The sequence below is a fragment of the Pseudorca crassidens genome, chromosome 5, assembly GCF_039906515.1.
Source record: "Pseudorca crassidens isolate mPseCra1 chromosome 5, mPseCra1.hap1, whole genome shotgun sequence".
Taxonomy (NCBI): domain Eukaryota; kingdom Metazoa; phylum Chordata; class Mammalia; order Artiodactyla; family Delphinidae; genus Pseudorca; species Pseudorca crassidens.
The window spans coordinates 77,195,057-77,217,244 of NC_090300.1; the positions used below are offsets into that span (position 1 = coordinate 77,195,057).

General features: G+C 36.4%; 1 protein-coding gene across 25 annotated transcripts in view; it reads left to right on the plus strand.

Moving 5' to 3' along the window:
- DLG1 (discs large MAGUK scaffold protein 1) overlaps positions 1-22,188 on the plus strand; it is a 285,790-nt gene that overhangs the window by 257,559 nt on the left and 6,043 nt on the right. For all 25 annotated transcript variants that reach the window (XM_067738490.1, XM_067738497.1, XM_067738501.1 and 22 more), the window contains one exon: positions 14,932-15,041. In XM_067738490.1, coding sequence (XP_067594591.1) covers positions 14,932-15,041 — 110 coding nt within the window. The remainder of the gene's footprint in view (positions 1-14,931; positions 15,042-22,188) is intronic.

The window sequence follows — 22,188 nt, forward strand, 5'->3', positions numbered from 1 at the left end:
TTTTGATTACTATACCTTTGTAGTATAGTCTGAAGTCAGCATGATTCCTACACATACATCCTTCTTTTTCAAGATTGTTGTGGCTATTTGGGGTCTTTCGTGTTTCCATAAAAATTTTAAATTTATTTGTTCTCGTTCTGTGAAAAATGCCATTGGTATTTTGATAGGGATTGCATTGAATCTGTAGATTACCTTGGGTAGTATGCTCATTTTAGCAATATGAATTCTTCCAATCCAAGAACATGATATATCTTTCCATGTATTTGCGTCATCTTCAATTTCTTTCATCAGTGTCTTATAGTTTTCTGAGTACAGGTCTTCTACCTCCTCAGGTAGGTTTATTCCTACATATTTTATTCTTTTTGATGCAGTGGTAAATGGGATTGTTTCATTAATTTCTCTTTCTGATAGTTTGTTGTTAGTGTATAGAAATGCAACACACTTCCGTATGTTAATTTTGTATCCTGCAACTTTATACCAAATTTATTGATGAGCCCTAGTAGTTTTCTGGTGATGTGTTTAGGAGTCTGTGTATACAGTATCATGTCATCTGCAGACACTGACAGTTTTACTTCTTCAGTTCCAATTTGGATTCATTTTATTTCTTTTTCTTGTCTGGTTGCTGTAGCTAGGACTTCTACTACTAAATAAAAGTGGCAAGAGTGGATATCCTTGCCTTGTTCCTGATCTTAGAGGAAATGCTTCAGCTTTTCACCTTTGAGTATCATGTTAGCTGTGGGTTTGTTGTAAATGGACTTTATTATCTTGAGGTATGTTCCTTCTGTGCCCAGTTTCTGGAGAGCTTTATCATAATGGGTGCTGAATTTTGTCAAAAGCTGTTTCTGCATCTATTGAGATGATAGTATGGTTTTTATTCTTCATTTTGTTAATGTGGTGTATCATATTGAGTGATTTGTGTATACTGAAAAATCCTTGCATCTGGGATAAATCCCACTTGATTGTGGTGTATGATCCTTTTAATGTACTGTTGGATATGGTTTGCTAAATTTCTGTTTAGGATTTTTGCATGTATGTTCATCATTGATAATTCGCCTCTAGTTTTTTCTTTTCTTGTGATATCTTTGTCTGGTTTTGGTATCAGGGTAATGCCAGCCTCATAGAATGAGTTCAGAAGCATTCCTTCCTCTGCAGTCTTTTGGAATAGTTTGAGAAGGGTAGGTGTTAACTCTTCTCTAAATGTTTGATAGAATTCACTTGTGAAACCATGTGGTCCTGGGCTTTTGTTTGTTGGGCGGTTTTTAATTACTGATACAGTTTTCATTACTGGTAATGGGTCTACTCATATTTTCAATTTCTTGCTGTTTCACTCTTGGGAGAGTGTACCTTTCTAAGAATCTGTTTATTTCTTCTAGGTTGTCCATTTTATTGGCATATAGTTGTTTCTAGTAGTCTCTCATGATCCTTTGTATTTCTGTGGTGTCAGTTGTAACTTCTTTTTCATTTCTGATTTTATTGATTTGGACCCCCTCTCTTTTTTTTTTGATGAGTCTGGCTATAGGTTTATCAATTTTATTTATCTTTTCAAAGAACCAGCTTTTAGTTTCATTGATCTTTTCTATTGTTTTCTTCATCTCTATTTCATTTATTTCTGCTCTGATCTTTATGATTTCTTTCCTTCTACTAACTTGGAGGGGTTTTTTTCTTTTTCTAGTTCTTTTAGATGTAAGGTTAGGTTGTTTATTTGAGATTTTTCTTTTTTCCTGAGGTAAGCTGTATCTCTATAAACTTCCCTCTTAGAACTGCTTTTTGCTGTGTTCCATAGTTATTAGATCATCATGTTTTTGTTTTCATTTGTCTCTAGGTATTTTTTATTTGCTTGTTGATTGCTTCAGTGATCCATTGGTGGTTTAGTAGCTTATTATTTAGCCTTCACATATTTGTGTTTTTTGCAGTTTTTTTTCCTGTAGTTGATTTCTAGTCTCATAGCATTGTGGTCAGAAAAGATGCTTAATATGATTTCAGTTTTCATAAATTTACCAAGGCTTGTTTTGTGGCCTAGCATGTGATCTGTCCTGGAGAATGTTCCATGTGCACTTGAAAAGAATATGTATTCTGCTTTCAGATGTAATGCTCTTTATCAATTAAGTCCATCTGGTCTATTGTGTCATTTAAGGCTAGTATTTCCTTATTGATTTTCCATCTGGACAATCTGCGCATTGGTGTAAGTGGGATGTTAAACTCCCCTACTACAACTGTGTTCTGTCAATTCCTCCTTTTATGTTTTTAAAATTTGCCTTATATATTTAAGTGTTCCTATGTTGGGTGCATATATATTTACATTTGTTACGTCTTCTTGGATTTATCCCTTGATCATTAGGTAGTGTCCTTTTTTGTCTCTTGTCACAGTCTTTATTTTAAAGTCTATTTTATCTGATATAAGTATTGCTACTCTGGCTTTTTTTTATTTCCATTTGCATGGAATACCTTTTTCCATCCCCTCACTTTCAGTCTGTGTGTGTCTTTAGATCTGAAGTGAGTCTCTTGTAAGCAGCATATACACCAGTGTTATTTTTGTATCCTTGATTCCAGCGTTTAGTCCATTTACATTTAAGATAATTATCAGTATGTATGTTCTTCCTGCCATTTTGTTAATTGCTTTGCAGTTGTTTTTGCATGTCTTTTTTTCCCTTCTTTTGTTCTCTTGTGATTTAATGACTGCCTTTAGTGTTATGTTTGGATTCTTTTTTCTTTTTTGTGTGTATATCTATTACAGATTTTTGGTTTGTGATTACCATGAGGCTTTTATATAGCAGTCTGTATGTATACGTGATTGTTTTAAGTTGCTGATCTCTTCATTTCAAATGCATTTTAAAGACCTGCCATTTGTACTCTCTTCCCTTCACGATTACTGTTTATCTGATTGTTTTATATAACCCTTAACTGCTTATTGTGGATGTAGATGATTTTACTACTTTTCTCTTTTAACCTTCCTACTGCCTTTACTGTATATTTGCCTTTACCATTGAGTATTTTCATTTTGTAATGTTCTTGTTTCTTGTTGTGGCCTTTTCTTTTCCACCTAGAGAAGTTCCTTTAACATTAGCTGTAGAACTGATTTGGTGGTGCTGAACTCTTAGCTTTTGCTTGTCTGTAAAGCTTTTGATCTCCATCAAATCTAAATTAGAGCCTTACTGGGTAGAGTATTCTTGGTTGTAGGTTTTTCCCTTTCATCACTTTAAATATATCATGCCACTTCGTTCTGGGCTGCAGAATTTCTGATGAAAAATCAAAAATTTACGGGTGTTCCCTTGCATGTTATTTGTTGCTTTTCCCTTGCTGCTTTTAACATTTTCTATTTATCTTTAATTTTTGTCATTTTAATTACAATGTGTCTTGGTATGTTCCTCTTTGGATTAATTCTGTTTGGGACTCTGCACTACCTGGACTTGGGTGACTGTTCCCTTGCCCAGGTTAGGGAAGTTTTCAGCTGTTGTGTCTTCATTTATGTTCTCAGCCCCTTTCTCTCTCTCTTCTTCTGGGACCCATGTAATGCAAATATTGATGTGCTTGATGTTGTCCCAGAGGTCTGTTTAACTGTCCTCATTGGTTTTCATTCTTTTTTCTTTTTTCTCTTCAGTGGCAATAATTTCCACTACTCTGTCTTCCAGCTCACTAATCCATTCTTCTGTATCACTTAATTTATTATTGATTCCTTCTAGTGTACTTTTCATTTTAGTTATTGTATTCTTCATCTCTGTTTGGTTGTTCTTTATATTTTCTAACTCTTTGTTTAAAACTTCTAATTTGGAAATTCCCAGATGGTCCAGCAGTTAGCACTCCACACCACTGCAGAGGGCACAGGTTCAATCCCTGCTTGGGGAACTAAGATCCCACAAGCTGCACAGAGCAGCCAAAAAAAAAAAAAAAAACACTTCTACCTGCTCACTCTGTGCATCCATTCTTCTCCCAAGTTCTTTAATCATCTTTACAATCATTACCTTGAATTCTTTCTTGGGTTGATTGCCTATCTCCACTTCACTTAGTTCTTCTTCTGGGGTTTTATCTTGTTCCTTTGTCTGGAACATGTTTCTCTGCCACCTCATTTTATCTAAGTTGCTATTTGTATTTTTATGTGTCTGGTAGGTTGGTTACATTTCCCAGCCTTGGACAAGTGGCCTTCTGTAAGAGATGCCCTATGTGTCCCAGCAGCACACTCCCATCTCGTCACCCAAGATACATGTTTCAGGTGATCCCCCTATGAAGGGGGGTCATTCTGTTGTGAGAGGCTGACTATGTGGGCAGTGTGGTAGGCTTGGTTGGCCCCTAGCCCGGTTAGTTGCCAGGCCCTGCCTTGTACTGCTGGCCGCTGGCTGTTGGTTAGCATGGCCTGGTCACACAGTGGGTGACTGCAGAACCCCAGGATGCCTCAGGGCTTATGCGAGCTCACTGATGGGCAGAGTTAGGGCCCAAAAGACTGTGGGGTTGTTGTCCACCCACTGTTGGGTGAAGCCAGGTCCTGTGGGGTTAGTGCCAGACTACTAGCAGGCAAAGCCAGGTCCTGGAGTCTGGCTGCAGGGCCATGGGATCCCAGAGCTGGTGTCAGATCACTGGTGGCAGAGCGGTTCCTCATACAGTTGGTCACAGTGTCCGGGGAGTCCCAAAGCTTCTGTTGGCCTTCTGTGGGCAGGCTGGGTCCGCAGGCTGCAGGATTATGGTTTTCTTGCACCTGGTGTCTGCCTCCTGGTGGGTGAAGCTGGTCTAGAGACTAGTTCAGGCTTCCTGGAAGGCAGAGCTGGTGCCTTTCCACTGGTAGATGTAGCTGGGTCATGGCCCTCTCTTGGGCAGGGGCATGTCTAGAGGTGACTGTGGGTTCAGGAAGTCTTTAGGCAACCTGTCTGCTGATAGGTGGAGATGTATTCCCACCCAGTTAGTTGTTTGACCTGAGGCATCACAGCACTGGCACCTACAGGCTGTTAGGTGGGGCCAGTTCTTGGCACTAATGAGCCATAAGGAGGATCCCACTATGACAACCACCCACACCAGTGTCCACGTGGTAGAAAACTCCCACGTGTGGATGCCACCAGTGTCTGTGTCCCCAGGGTGAGTGGCAGCCACCCCACCTCTCCAGGAGATTCTCCAAGACCAGCAGGTAGGTCAGCCCACGCTCCCATCAGATTACTGCTTTTGCCCTGGGTGCTGGTGCATGTGAGATTCTGTGTGCACCCTTTAATAGTGAAGTCTCTATTTCCCCCAGTCCTTTGGGACTCACAAAATTGATCTCCACTGGCCTTCAGAACCAAATGCTGTGGAGACTTGTCTTCCTGGTGCAGGGTCCCCAGGGGCTCAGAACTCTCATTCCTGTGGAAGAACCTCTGTAATATAATTATTCTCCAGTTAATGGGTCACCCATCCAGGGGTATGCAACTTGATTATATCACAAGTACACCCCTCCTACCTGTCTTGTTGTCATTCCTTCTCTATGTGTTTAGTTGTAGATCTTTCCTGGTAAGTTCTGATCTTTTTCATACATGGTCGTTCTGCAGGTAGTTGTGATTTTGGTATGCTCATGAGAGGAGGTGAGCTCAGGGTCTTTCTACTCTGCCATCTTGGCCAGTCTCTCTCCCAGTTAGAAAATTTAAAGCCACCTCTTAACTCTTAAGTGAAGGAGAAAATACAAAATGAAATTACAGAATTTCTTAAAAATGAAAGTAGTACATATCAGAATCCATGGGATACATTTAAAACACTGATCAAAGGAAAATTCATAGCCTTAAGAACTTTTCCAAAGAAAAATGAATGCGAATAGGGATTTCCCTGGTGGCACAGTGTTAAGAATCCGCCTGCCAATGCAGAGGATACAGGTTTGAGCTCTGGTTGGGGAAGATCCCACATGCTGCAGAACAACTAAGCCCATGCACCACAACTGCCGAGCCTGCGCACTGCAACCACTGAAGCCCACGTGCCTAGAGCCCGTGCTCTGCAACAAGAGAAGCCACCACAATGAGAAGCCCGCGTGCCGCAACGAAGAGTAGCCCCCACTCACCACAACTAGAGAAAGCCCACATGCAACAACGAAGACCCAACGCAGCCAAAAATAAAATTAAATAAATAATTTTTTTTTATGAATGAGAATAAATAAACCAAATCCCTAGTGTAAAGTACTAGAAAAAGATAAAGGAAGAACATGATATAACTAAAAGCAGAAATTATGTGGTAAGCAGAAGGAAGAAAATGAAGATCAGAGAGGAAACTAATAAGAAAACAAAAGCAATAGATAAAATCGATGAAACCAAAACTTGTCCTTTGAGAAGATCAAAGTTATTGATAAACCTTTAACCAGACTGGTCAGAAAAAAGGAGAGAAGACACAAATTACCAAAATCAGGAATGAGAGAAATAACAAAATCTACAAATATTTAAAGAAAAGTCAGAAATTAGTAACAACTTTATACCACTGAGTTCAACAATTTAGATGAAAAGGATAAATTCCTTGAAAGGAATAAACTACTTAAGCTCAAGAAGAAATAGATAATTTGAATAGCCCTACATCTGTTAAAGAAATTGATTTGTATTTAAAAATTTCCACAAAGAAAACTTTCTTTCCACAAAGAAAACTCCAGGCCCAGATGGCTTCACTAATAAATTTTACCAAACACTTAAGGAAGAAATAATACCCATTTTCTACCATAAAATCTAAAAAGAGGGAGTGCTTCCCAATTTATTCTGAGTCCAGCATTACCTAGATTTCAAAACCTGACTACACATTACCAAAAAAACTACAGACCAATTTCTGTGAACATAGATGCAGAATTTCTAAACAAAATTTTTACAAATTTGATCTAACAATATAAAAGAGATAATATAACCACCAAGTTAGGGTTTATCCAGTGAATTCCAGGTAAATTTTAACATGAGAAAGCAGTCAGTTTACCTCACCATATTAAACTAAAAAAGGAAAACCATATGATTATATCCATAGTTTAGGAGAAGCTTTGACAGAATCCAACATCCTTTTTTTTTTTTTTTTGGCTGCATTATGTGTTCGTTGCTGTGCGCGGGCTTTCTCTAGTTGCGGCAAGTGGGAGCTACTCTTCGTTGCAGTGCACAGGCTTCTCACTGCGGTGGCTTTTCTTGTTGCGGAGAGCGGGCTCTAGGCGCACAGGCTTCAGTAGTTTCAGCACTCAGGCTCAGTAGTTGCAGGACATGGGCCCTGGAGCACACAGGCTTCAGTAGTTGTGGCACACGGGCTTCAGTAGTTGTGGCTCACGGGCTCTAGAGCACAGGCTGAGTAGTTGTGATGCACAGGCTTAGTTGCTTCACAGCATATGGGATCTTCTGGACCATGGATCAAACCTGTGTCCCCTGCACTGGCAGGCAGATTCTTAACCACTGCACCACCAGAGAAGTCCCCCAACATCCATTCTTGATTAAACTCTCCGCAAACTGGGAATAGAAAAGAACTTTCTCAAACTGATAAATAATATTCTAAAAATCCTACACCTATCATCATACTTAATGATAAAAGAAGCTCAGTGTTTTCCCCGTAAAATCAGAAACATGTCAAGGATACCCACTCTCACCACTTGTTTTCAGCATTGTACTAGAGGTCCTAGCCAGTACAGTAAGACAAGAGAGAGAAGTCAAAGTCATCCAGATTGGAAAGGAAGAAGTAGAATTGTCCTTATTTGCAGACAACATGATTGTCTATGTAAAAAATCTGATAGAATCTACAAAAAGAAAAAAAAATGCTACTAGAACTAGTAAATAAGTTTAGCAAGATCAAAGGATACAGTATTGATCAATATACAAAAATCAATTGTATTTCTATATACTAGACCAAATTGAAATTTTAAAAAACATTATTTGTAGTAGCATTAAAAAAATATTAAATACTTAGAGATAAATCTGACCAAAAAAATTTGCAGATCAGTACACTAAAAACTACAAAGCATTGCTGAGAGAATTAAAGAAGACCTAAATAAATGGAGAGATGCACGACGCTCATGGATTGAAAGGCTCAGTGTTGTTTAGATATCAGTTTTGTTCACTTGCACTTTAGGCTCAGTACAACCCCAATCAAAAATCCCAGGAGCTCTTTTTGTGGAAATTGACATGATAATAATACTAAAGTTCATATGGAAATGCAAAAGATCTAAAATAGCCAAAACAACTTTGAAAAAGAACGAAGCTGAAGGACTCACACTACTTCATTTTGAAATTTATAAAAATACAGTTAATCAAGATGGTATGCATAAAGATATTGGCATGAAGATAGGTAGATCAGGGCTTCCCTGGTGGCACAGTGGTTGAGAGTCTGCCTGCCGATGCAGGGGACACTACTACTTCGTTGCGGTTCACAGGGTTCGTGCCCTGGTCCGGGAGGATCCCACATGCCGCGGAGTGGCTGGGCTCATGAGCCATGGCCGCTGAGCCTGCGCGTCCGGAGCCTCTGCTCCACAGCGGGAGAGGCCACAATGGTGAGAGGCCCACGTACCGCAAAAAAAAAAAAAAAAAAAAAAAAAGGTAGATCAGTGTAACATACTAGAGAATCCTTAAATGGACCCACATATATATGCACAGCTGTGGTCAAAGGTGCAAAGGCAATTCAGTGGAGAAAGGGATATTCTTTCAACAAATGGTGATGGAACAAGCCACGTTGACTAGCCACGCCTCATACCATACACAGAAATTAACTCAAAATAGATCCTAAATCTGAATCCTAGAACTATAAACATAGGAAAAATCTTCATGACTTTGGGTTTGGCAGTGATTCCTAAGATAATATACCAAAAGCACGATCTATAAAAGAAAAAAATGATAAATTGGACTTCATCAAGATTAAAACTTCTGCTCTTGGGGGAAAAAGAAAAAAGCACTGTTAGGTGAATAAAAAGACAAGCCATATACTAGGAGAAAATATTTTCACATCATATATTTCATAAAAGATTTGTATCTAGAATATGTAGAGAACTCTTTCATCACAATAATAAAGACAACCCTATTTTTAAATGAACAAAGGATTTGAAAAGACATTTCTCGAAGGAAGATATAAAAATGGCCAATAAACACGTGAAAAGATACTCAACACAGTCATTCATTAGGTAAATGCAGATTGAAACCTTAATGAAGAGCCACTACATACCCATTGGAATGGCTAAGTTTTTTTAAACTGACCATTACCAAGTTTTGACAGAGATAGGAGGAAAGAAATCATATGTCCATACAGAGACTTAACATGAATATTTGTAACAGCTTTATTTATAATGGGCAAAAACTGGAAATAACCCAGATGTCCCTCATCTGGTGAATGGATAAACAAAGTGTGGTATATTCATGTAATGGACTACTACTCAGCAATAAAAAGTAATAAATTGTTGATGTTACACAACAACATGGATGAATCCCAAAGTAGTTATGCTAAGTGAAAGGAGCCAGACAGTAAACTACATACTGAATAACTGTACTTATATAAAGTTTTAGAAATTTCATACAAATCTATAGTAACAAAAAGCAGACTAGTGGTTGCTTGGAGAAGGACAGGAAGGAGAGGTTACAAAGAGGCATGAAACTGGGGAGTGACTGATACATTTATTATTTTGATTATGGTGATGATTTCAAGGTATATACACATTGTCAAAACTTAACCAAATTGTATACTTTCAATATCTGCAGTTTATTGTATATCAGTTATGCCTTAACTAAGCCTTTTTTTCTTTTAACTGACATTCCTCCTAGTGCTTTGGGGGAAAACAGAACTTGTATCTTTAACATTATATGCTTTCTGAACTACTTAAGATTTTTGTCACTTGCATACATATTCTTTATAATAAAAATAATAAAATGGATTTTTGTAAGAAATTAAGGTGGAGAATAGAAAAGCAGAAGATCTAGAAAGAAATAACACAATAGACAAACTACTAGCTAACCTGATTTTTTTTAAGGGGAAAATCACAAACACTAGACACAGGAAATGACAAGAGGGCATAACCATTGAAATATTATGAAATCATAAAAGACTGTATTGCATATCTTTATATAAATAAAATTTTAAACTTGGTTGAGATGGATAATTTCCTAGAAAAATACAGTTTACCAAAATTGACCTATTAGAGATGGAAAGATTTCTATAGAAGAAGAAATCTTTAGAAGAAATAGAGCAAGTTATCAAGAAACTACGCCACAAAAAACATCAGGCCCAGATGACTTCATGGGGGAATTCTAATAAATCTTGAAAGGTTAGATCATCCTAAAGCTCCATAAGTACTGTTCAAGAGCATTCTTTTTATGAAGCAAGTCTAATATTGATATCTAAACCTGATGAAGACAGTGAAAATTATAGATCAGTATCACTGATAAATATTAATACAAAAGTGTTAAATATTTTAATAAACAGAATCCAGTACCACATTGCAAAAATGATATACCATGACCAAATGGGATTAAAGGTATTTAAAGTCAGCTCAATATTAGGAAATCCATTAATGTAATCTACCACGTTAACAGATCTAAAGAGAAAAATCATATATTCACAGATGCCTGAAAAGCATTTGGTAAAATCCAGTACCTCTACTGGGAGGGGGAAATCTCAAAAATACAGAGATTGTTGTTATTTTTTTAAAGAGAAAAAAGAAAAAGATTGAGAGGGACAGATCGAAATCCTTAATGGGAGAAACATTGAGGCAGTGCCATTATGATAGGAGCAAGGCAAGGATGTCCATTATCTCTACTACTACTCAAGGTACTAGCCAATGCTATTATACAATACAAATCAATCAGAGGCATAAGAATTGGAAAAGAAATAAAACTATCTCTGTTTTCAGATAATATAGTAACCTAGAAACCGTACAAAATTTATTATAAAATTTATTTTGTAAAATATAAATTTATTATAAAATTAAAGACTTATAAAATCAAAGACAAAAAGCTAGAGTAAGGTAGCATATAAAATTAATATGCAGAAATTAATAGCTTTCTTCTACATGAACAGTAATCAGAAGATTATTATAGAGAAAACCCCATTTATAATGTAAGAAATAGCATGTAAAATACTTAGTAGACTTAATGAGAAATATGCAGACTTACATGAAGAAATCTGTAAAACACTCCTGAAAGACAGAATATTAGACTTGATCAAATGTAAAGACATCCCTTGTTCTTAGCTATGACAATTCAACATTGTAAAGCTGCCAGTTCTGTCTAAGCTGATTTATATATGAGCACAATCCCGGTAAAAATAACTACCAGCTTTTTTATGGGGTTAGACGAATTGAAGTTCATAAGAGAAGCCAGGACCACACAAAAAGAAAAGCTGCAAGAGATTCCAGCCCTACCAGATATTAAAGAATACTATTAAGACTTCTTAATTAAAACAGTGTGTTAATGACCCATGAATAGGACAAAAAGACGAGTAGAATAGAAAAGAGAATCCAGGAAGACCCAAATTCATATGAAAATATAGTATATGACAAAGGTGCAATCTCATATCACAGGGGCTTTTAATAATGGGCTTTTAAGTAAATAGTGCTGGAACAACTGGAGAAAAGGTAAATTAGAACCATACTTCTGGGGGACTTCCCTGATGGCACAGTGGGTAAGACTCCATGCTCCCAATGCAGGAGATCTGGGTTCAATCCCTGGTCAGGGAACTAGATCGCACATGCATGCCGCAACTAAGAGTTCGCATGCCACAACTAAGGAGCCCAGGTGCTGCACCTAAGACCCAGTGCAACCAAATAAATAAATAAAAGAACCATACTTCACACCATACACAAAAATTCACACCATACACAATTGACAGAAGAAAATATAACCTGGGCATAGGGAAGTTTTTTTAACCATGAATCAAAATTCAGATGCAGTAAAAGACTGACAACTTCTGAACACATGAAAACAAAAAGACTTTTGCTTGACAAAAAAACTTTTCCTAAAACTAAGAGAAAACACCATTACCAATGTCAAAAAACAACTGACAAAAAATCTTCGAGAAAAGGGCTGATATTCCCGAATATTAAAAACTCTTAAAAATTGAGCGAATAGAGACCAGAATCTATTAGAAAATGGACAAAAGAAATAAATACACAATTCACACAAAAATAAGATATAAAAATGATAAACCTGAGATCAGTTACCTACGAGGGAGGAGTGGAAAGGATGGGAGATTGGGATTGAGGTAGAAGGGATGGAGGTGCAGCATTTCTCCAAGTATACCTTTTTGTATAATTTTGACTTTAGAACTGTGTTAACATTTTGTATATTAAAAAAACAAAAAGAGAAGATGAGGGGAAAGCAGAATGATATATAAGCAGACTAAACCTAGTCTAACTGTTTCAAATAGTTATTTTTAAATTAATTTTCAAATAACTTCATTGAAGAGAGGAAGGGAGGGGAGAAGTCTTAATCCCAATAATCCTTGAAGACAGGCTAAAGACAGAAAGCCTATGAACAAATATTGAACTCTAATTAGAGTGGTATGGGTTAATAGATCTGAAACTACTTTAAGGTATATTTTAGAGTTGAGCAAATAAATTAATATATTGACAATTGATGGGAGCTAGATTTCTCACTGTCAAAGAAGGGATTTTAGAAATATGGAAAGGGGAGAGGGTAGAATAAACTCTGTGGTAATTGGATTGGAATTAGAGATATGAATATAAACCCATGCATCTTAATACAGATATAGAAATATAAATGTGTATATATGTTTTCTTGCTCTGTCCACAAAGGAGGCCTAAAAATGATGACTCGTCAATAAACAGTGAGAATATCTAGTGTCTAGATCTTGGCTTCTAAATACTATTCTCCATTAAAAAGGTCCAGAACTCATTAGAATAACGGCTGATTCCACTGGGAAAGTACAAGATGAGCCTAGAACATTTTGCTCTGTCAGAAAACTAAGGAAGTGCTTAAAGAATGATACAAATATGTCAAAAAGACACTGAAACCAACCTGTAAGGCCCCACAGTGGCCAAGTCTGGCATAATTGGAATATTAAAATAAATGATAATAACTGATTATAACAGAGAACAAGAATCCAAGAGTCCATAATGGTATAAATAAATATATGAATGAATAAATAAGTAGATAGAAGGGAAAGATTTACCTTACATTAGTAGAATGTCTACTAATAAGGTTAGAAGGAATGATGGAATTAGGAGAGCTCTCTTGACAACCACCATGATAATAATTGTTTCAGGCAAGAATCATCAGTGTATGCTAAAATTAATGAGTGAATCAATACCTGATGAGAAACAGGATATTTACATAGTTTCAACATATCCTTGCCCCAAATACTTATCAGCTACAAAAGGAAAATAGTAATCTAAACCTGGCAGACAAAAACCTTTAAAAAGTGATCAAAATTAACATCACTAGTAGACATCTTATGCTTCCTGATATGATGGACTGAGAAGGATGCAACATCACTTCTGTGGTATTCCTACCAAAAATGTGTATCCTGCCATCTGATGGGAAACTTCAGGCAAACCCAGGTTGAGGCATATTCTATGAAAAAAAATGTTCTGTACTCTTGAAAAATATCAAGATCATGAAAGACAAAGACTAAAGAACTGTGCCAGATTGACAGAGGCTAAAGAGACAATACAACTAAATGCAATGTGTGGTCCTGGATTGGACCCTAGAGCAAGAATACTTTTTTTCCTTTTGCAGTAAAGGATACTAGATGACCAACTGAAATTATACTGTGGTTATTTAAGAGATGTCATTGTGTTTAGGAAATAAGGGGTAAAGAAGTTTTATGTTTGCAATTTACTGTTAAACTATTGTGTACATATATATACAGGGAGGTAAAATAAAGCAAACAAGATAGAATGTTAATGTTTCAATGTAAAGTTTTTTAAAATTTCTAAGCAATCAGGTAAAATAGTAATATCTACTAAAAGGAGGTGGTGGGTACATGTATATATGTTATTTACCTTCTATATGTTTGAAATATTCATAAAATATTAATGTTTTTATTTTAAATAGTCCTACTGAGTTGAAATTATCATTCATTCGGGTGGATTCAAGCCCTTAGATTACAAGACGCATTATGGGGTAGACCTGACTTTAAAAGTTATAATAAAATCTGTTTGATAAATTAGAAGTACTACCCTATTTAACATGGAAATGCTCATCTTTACTAAAAATCTTAATGGCCTTTGGCAGTGAATTTAAGCATGTCAGGAAAGCGTCTTAAATTCAGAATTGGGGTTTCCAAATGCTTCAGTTTGTGATAAAGTTTTTACTGGTCACCAGTAAGATGAAAAATAGAACAGAGAGTGGTAGTGAGGTTTTATAAATTTAAATTTATTCAGTTTTAAAGATTCGCCTTTATCCTACACTTTTACATTCTTGTTTGATCATATATTCTTTTTTTGTTTGTTTTTTTATTTGTTTTTTTTGTGTGTTTTTGCGGTACACGGGCCTCTCACTGTTGTGGCCTCTCCCGTTGCAGAGCACAGGCTCTGGACGTGCAGGCTCAGCGGCCATGGCTCACAGGCCCAGCCACTCCGCGGCATGTGGGATCTTCCCAGACCGGGGCACGAACCCTTGTCCCCTGCATCGGCAGGCAGACTCTCAACCACTGCGCCACCAGGGAAGCCCTGATCATATATTCTTTTATGAAATGATGGTTGTGGTAAGATGGTAGCTTAGGGTATTTTTTAGTGCCCTTTCTCAGCGAAGTAAAAGATAGGAACCCCATATTGGTTGCCGTTTTGAGAGATTACTGATCTGTGAAAGCTAGGAGTAAGGGAACTGTATTTTCATTCCTTTTTAAATGTAATATTTGAGAATGGAAAACCAGTTATCCATAGTCATTATTCATTGTCTTCATAACAGAAATGACAATTTTGCTTAAAGTGAACAGGATCCAAACATCATAATTCAATTTTGTACTTGTAGGAAATGTACCTTTGATATAGTTGAAAATACTTGGTTCACTTGTTTTTCTTCCCTATTCCCTCTGTTTTAGGGCAAACACTGTATCCTCGATGTGTCTGGAAATGCCATAAAGAGATTACAGATTGCACAACTTTACCCAATCTCCATTTTTATTAAACCCAAATCCATGGAAAATATCATGTAAGTGTAAATGCCTAAGGCACAGCCTCTAAGTACAAATCCAGTCTCTGTTACTTATTAGATTGGGTAATTTACTTACCCTTCTTGCATCTCAATTCCTTTATCTGTAAAATGCAGGTAATAATAGTATATCCACTCAGAGGGTTGTTGTGAGGATTAAATAAGCACTCGATATTAACTATCATAATCATCAACGTTAATATGCTAAAGTATAAAGTAACATATGTTAGAATTTTTAAGTTTAAATAGTCACATGTGTCCAGTACCTACTTAATTGGGCAGTGCAGCTCTGGGTAACCATTAAGAGAATAAAATAATGCATAAATATTTACCTAATAGAGGACAAAAAATAGAATTTAAATAAATATTAAAAGAAGAGAGGAATGAGCAAATAGAAACATAGTATAGGTGGGGCAAAAGGATACAGATAGTAAGATAGTATAAATTAACCCAAATGTTTCATTAATTAAATTCTAGACTAAATGGTCCAATTAAAATACAAAAATTGGCAGAATAGGGGAATGAGAAATAAATAACTATATGTTGCTTTTGTAGAAAAGGAAAAGAATCTTTACCTTCTATTCCTCCAGGTTCTCAGCTGGGCCTCTGTAACAAAAGACAGATGAACAAGAGAAAAGCATGCAAATTTATTTAAGTTTTACATGACATAGGACCCTTCATAAGAAAATGAAAACCCAAAGAAATGGTTAAACCTGAACATTTTTATACTAGGTTAGATGAGGGGAGAGTGATGGGAAAATGTGATAGGACCAGACGATATGACTTAAGGGTAGTAAACTAATGGAAACTTAGTAAGGCTTGTTCATTCAAATTCTTCTCAGCTTCCCTCCATCATCAGAGATAAGGATGGTCCTTTTCTTCAGGTATAGGGAGGTCACCTCTCACAGGAGGGTCTTACTGACCTGCTTCAGGGGAAGGTCAGAGAGTCCTTCCTGTACCTGTCATTTTTCAAATTCCTTCAAGCCAAGGTACCATATTTTGGGATAGTGTGCTATAAAACCCATCAATTATATGTTGCTTTCATAAGACATACCTTAATTATTAGTCTATGGAAGGGCTGAAAGAGAATAGAAAAAAGGGATATACCATACAAACAGTAAATAAATTCAGCTGGTTTGTACTACTTTCAAAGTATACTCTAAGGTAAGAAGTATTACTAGAGATAAAGAGGAACATTCATAGAAGTTAAAGGTTCACTGCATTACGAAGATATATTTATACATTTGTTTTGCACTTTTAGTAGCACAGTCTCAAAATATCTAAAGCACAAATTAACAGCTATATAGGAAAAATAATAATTCTACAGTCATAGTGGGCGAACGTAACAAAAGAATCACAAAGTAATAGAATAAGAAAACAGACAAATAAAAAAATAAATAAGGATATACAACAACACAAATTAGAAACGTTACCTAACTGACATACATAGACCACTGCACTCAACATCTGCAAAAGTTACAGCTTGATTTCAAGTGCACTTAAAATAATTACCAAAACTAATTATATGCTAAGCCACAGATTTCAAATGATTAAAAACAAATATCTCTGAGCATGATGAAATTAGAGTAGAAATGAATAATTAAAAGATCACTGGAAAATCCCCAAATATTTTGAAATTCTGTGGATCAAAGAATAAGTCACTCCATAAGTTAATAAATGTTTTGAACTCAATGGTAACAAAATTGTCAAGTAAATAAATTTGGAGGATGTAGTAGCCTAGAAAACAAACATATGGTAGAGAGGATTAACAAATCAAAAATGTTTTCTTTGAAAAAACTATTAATAAGAAATATCAAGGAAAGAAAATTTTAAAGGCATAAATAACATCAAGAATGAAAATGGGAATATCACTAAACATCCAGTGGACATTAAAAATGTTAACACAGGCAACCCAGTAGAAAAATGAGCAAAGGACTTAGACACTTCACAAGAGGATCCAAATAGTTAATAAACATTTTAGATAATGCTTAATCATGGAAATGCAAGTTAAAACCACAAGGTCATATGTTATACTAAAATAGCTAAAATGAAAAAATACCAAATGTTGGCAAGGATGTGGAAAAACTGAAGCTCATAACACTGATAGGAGTGTAAATTGGTACATCCACATTGGTAAACTTGTTTACAGTATCTCCTAAAGCTGAACATACACATAACTTAGGACCCAAAAGTCTCATTCCTAGATATATTCTCAACAGAAATTTTACGTATGTTTACCAAAGAAATGTACTAGATTAGTTGGAAATACTATACTAAATAACTAAGAACTTGAAACTATCCAAATACCCATCAAAGCCTACATAAATATGATATATTCACACAAAATGAAATATTTTACAGTAATGAAAATGAGCAATCTCCAACTACACACAAAAGTATAGATAGAAGAATCTCACAAACATAATTTGAGTAAAAAAAAATTCAGACCTAAAAGTATATATACTCCATGATCCCAAATTTAATCATTGCTTATAGAAATCAAATAGAGGTTACTCTTTGAGAGTAGGTTGGTGACTGGAGTGAAGACACCCAGATACTTAGGTGCTGATGTAATGTTCTCTATCTCAGTCTAGGTACCAGATATACAGGTAAGCGTAAGTTGCTGCAAACTCATCAAGATATATATTTATGATATTTCTGTTCTATGTTTGAAAGTTATGCTTTAAAAAAATCTGAAGAAATAGAAAAGGAAAAAAAGAAATAGAAAATCTAGACCTGTACTCCTAAAGAACTTGACTTTGTTATGAAAAGCCTTCCCACAAATAAAAGAGCCAAAAGGACTTACTGAATTCTATCAAAAGCTAAGAAATAATACCAGTCTTATAAAGATTCTTCAACTAATTTTATGGGCATTAATTTAATACCAAAACCTGTGAAAGATTTCACAGGAAATGAAAGTGACAGACCAGTCTTACCATGACTATAGGTACAGAAATCCTTACCAAAATATGAGCAATTTGAATCCAACAATTTTTTTAATAAGATAAAATACAACAGCCAAGTTGGGTTTATTTAAGGAATGCAAGGCTAGGTTAACATTTAAGATTAATCAGTGATAGAGCTAGAGAGAAGATGGAGTAGGAAGCACCAGGAATCTATCTCCCCACCTAGACAACAGTTGGACTTGCAGAATCTGTCTGATGTTGACCCTTGAACATCACAGGTTTGAACTGCATGGGTCTACTTAAACATGGATTTTTTTCAGTAGTAAATATTTCAGTACTACTCAATCTGCGATTGATTGTGGATGCGGAACCATGGATACAGAGGAACCAAGCATATGGAGGGCCGACTGTTGAGTTATACATGGATTTTCAACTGCATGGAGGGTTGGTTGGCACCCCTAACCCTGACATTGTTCAAGGGTCAACTGTATTTTGGAACTCAGGAATTCATTGAAGGCTTGCAGCTTCTAGGGGATGGTTTGAACTGTCAAATTTGATTTATTTCACCTCTTACCATGGTAGCAACTACCCATTTCCCCACCTTCAGCCCCCTAGCAGGTAGCCATGCACTCATTCCTTGAACAGCTTACATAAAGTTTGTGGAGCCAAGGTGGGGAATAAGGACCTTGTCCTCCAAACACTGGGGAATCTGTGCTCAGATAGCTGATTCCTGCTTCTAATTGTGGAGGTGCAGACACAGAAGCAGGAAGCCATTGTTGCAAACCCCACTGCCACTGTTGCAGGGCCCCACCTCTCAGGCTGAAGTGACTTCTAGAGAGTTAAGGGGCTGGTGCCTTTTTTCCCCCTCTTTCACGTTTTCTTTTTCCCATTTGGGAGTCAGACTAGGACGTTCACATATACAGGAGTATTCAGAAAGTCAACACACATGCCCAGGGAAAGGCACAGGCTCAGAAAAGATCTGAGAAGACCTTACATGTATACCTCAGGCTAATCCCTGGCATGGAGACATCCTATAACAATTTAAAACAAACAAAAAACCCTAAAGGAAAGAGAATTTTACCTCTAGCATTATCACATTATAAGATTCCAATGTCCAGTATTCAACAGAAATTTATAAGGCATACAAAGAAAGAAGAAAGTATGACCTATTCAAAGGGAAAAAAATAAATCAATAGAAACTGTCCCTGAAAAAGACCTAATGGCAGATATACTAGACAAAGACTTTAAGACAGCTGTCTTAAAGTTTCTCAGCAAACTCAAAGAAGATGTGGGAAAAAGTCAAGGAAACAATGTGTGAACCAAATGGAAACATCAATAAAGAGGTAAGACACCAAAAGGAAATTCTGGAGCTGAAAAGTACAAAAACTGAAATGAAAATTTTCATTCAAATTTTTGAATGAAAATTTCATTCAAACAGGGATTCAAACACAGATTTGAGCAGGCAGGAACAAAGATTCGTCAAACTTGAAGAATGGAAATTATCAAGGCTATGAACAGAAAGAGAAAAGACTGAAGAAAAGTGAACAGATCCTAAGGAACCTGTGAGATACCATCAATCGGAAGAACATATGCATCTGGGAGTCCCAGTATTAGAAGAAAGAGAGAAAAGGCAGAGAGAATATTTGAAAAAATAATGGCTGAAATCGTCCCAAACTTGATGAGAGACATGAATATAAACATCCAAAAAGCTCAACAATCTTTAAATAAAATGAAGTCAAAGAGACCCACATTGAAACACATTTTAATCAAACTATCAAGAGACAGAGACAGAATTTTGAAAGCAGCAAGAGAGAAGTGAATTACCACATACGGAAGTCCTTATTTCCAGTAATTTATGTAAGTGGACTAAACTGTGTAATCAAAAGACAAAGATGGGCAGACTGGATAAAACACATGCAATCCAAAGACACAAACAAGTTGAGAAAGTAAAAGAGATATTCTATTCAAATAGTAACCAAAAGAGATCAGGAGTAGCTATACCAATATCAGACAAAGTAGACTTTAAATTGAAAAAGGTTATATATGACAAGAAGGACATTGTATATTAATTAAAGTTTCAGTATGGCAAGAAGATATAACAGTCATAAACAGTTATGTACCTAATAACAGATCATCAAAATATATGAAGGAAAAACTGACACAATTGAAGGGAGAAACAGCTCTACAATAATAGTTGGAGACTTCAGTACACCACTCAAAATAATGGATAGAACAACCAGACAGAAGATACATAAGGAAATAGAGGGCTTAAACAACACAATAAACCAGATAGACGTAACAGACATATGCAGAACACTCTAGCCAGTAATAACAGAATACACGTTCTTAAGTGCACATGGGACATTTGCCAGGGGAGACCATATGTTAGGCCACAAAAGTTGATTCTTCAAAAAGATCAAGAAAAATGACAAACCTTTAGGCAGACAGACAAAGGCAAAATAAGACTGAAACTAAACTCTGAAATGAACGTAGGGACATTACTACTGATTATACAGAAATAAAAAGGATTCTGAGAGTATTATGAACAATTGGGCACCAAAAATATGGGTAACCTAGGTGGACAAATTGCTAGAAACATAAAACCTACCAAGACTAAATCACAAAGAAATAGAAAATCTGAATATACCTGTAACTATAGTAAGTTTTGTATACGTATAACTTATACACCCTATATTAAGAAAATTGAATCAGTAGTCAGAAACTCCCAACAAAGAAATGCTCTGGATCTGATGGCTTCCCTGGTGAATTATAACAAACATTTAAAAGAAGAACTAACGCCAATCCCTCCTAACTCATTCTGTGTGACCAGCATTACCCTGATACAAAAGCCATACAAAGAAACTACAAGAAGGGCTTCCCTGGTGGCGCAGTGGTTGAGGATCTGCCTGCTAATGCAGGGGACACAGGTTTGAGCCCTGGTCTGGGAGGATCCCACATGCCGCAGAGCAACTAGGCCCATGAGCCACAACTACTGAGCCTGCGCGTCTGGAGCCTGTGCTCCGCAACAAGAGAGGCTGCGATAGTGAGAGGCCCACGCACTGCGATGAAGAGTGGCCCCGCTTGCCACAACTAGAGAAAACCCTGGCACAGAAACAAAGACCCAACACGGCAAAAATAAATTAATTAATTAATAAACTCCTACCCCCAACATCTTCTTTAAAAAAAAAAAAAAAACCACAAGAAAACTGTAGACCAATATCCCTTATTAACATTGATGTAAAAATCCTCAACAAAATATTAGCAAACAATTCACCAACATATTAAGAGAATTATACACCATGAGCAAGTGGGATTTATTCCTGGAATGCAAGGATGTTTCAACATATGAAAATGGATCATTGTAATAAACCACATCCACAAAATGAAGGGGGAAATCACATGATCATCAACTGATGTAGAAAAAGCATTTGACAGTATTCAGCACCCTTTCATGATAAAAACATTCAACAAAATAAGAATAGAAGGAAACTATCTCAACATAATAAAAGCCATTTATGAAAAACTGACAGCAAACATCATTCTCAATGGTGAAAGACTGAAGGCTTTTCTTCTAAGATCAGGAATAAGGCAAGGATGCCTGCTTTCACCACTTCTATTTAATGTAGAACTAGAAGTTGTATCCAGAGGAATTAAGCAAGAAAATAAAAGCCATCCAAATTGGTAAGGAAGAAGCAAAATTATCTCTGTTTGCAGATGATATGATCTTATCTGTAGAAAACCATAAAGACTCCACACAAAAGCCATTAGAACTAATAAATTCAGCAAAGTAGAAGTATGCAAAGTCAACATACAAAAATCAGTTACATTTCCATACATAAACGATGAACAGTCTCAAAAGGAAGTTACAAAAACAATTTTATTTACAATAGCATCAAAAAGAATAAAATACTTAGGAATTAACCAAGTAGGTGAAAGACTTGTACAATGAAAACTGTAGAACAGGGCTTCCCTGGTGGCGCAGTGGTTGAGAGTCCGCCTGCCGATGCAGGGGACACGGGTTCGGTCTGGGAGTATCCCACATGACGCGGAGCAGCTGGGCCCGTGAGCCATGGCCACTGAGCCTACGCGTCCGGAGCCTGTGCTCCGCAACGGGAGAGGCCACAACAGTGAGAGGCCCACGTACCACAAAAAAAAAAAAAAAAAAAAAAAAAACTATAGAACATTGCTGAAAGAACTTAAGATATAAATAAGTAGAAACACATTCCATGTTCATGGATTGG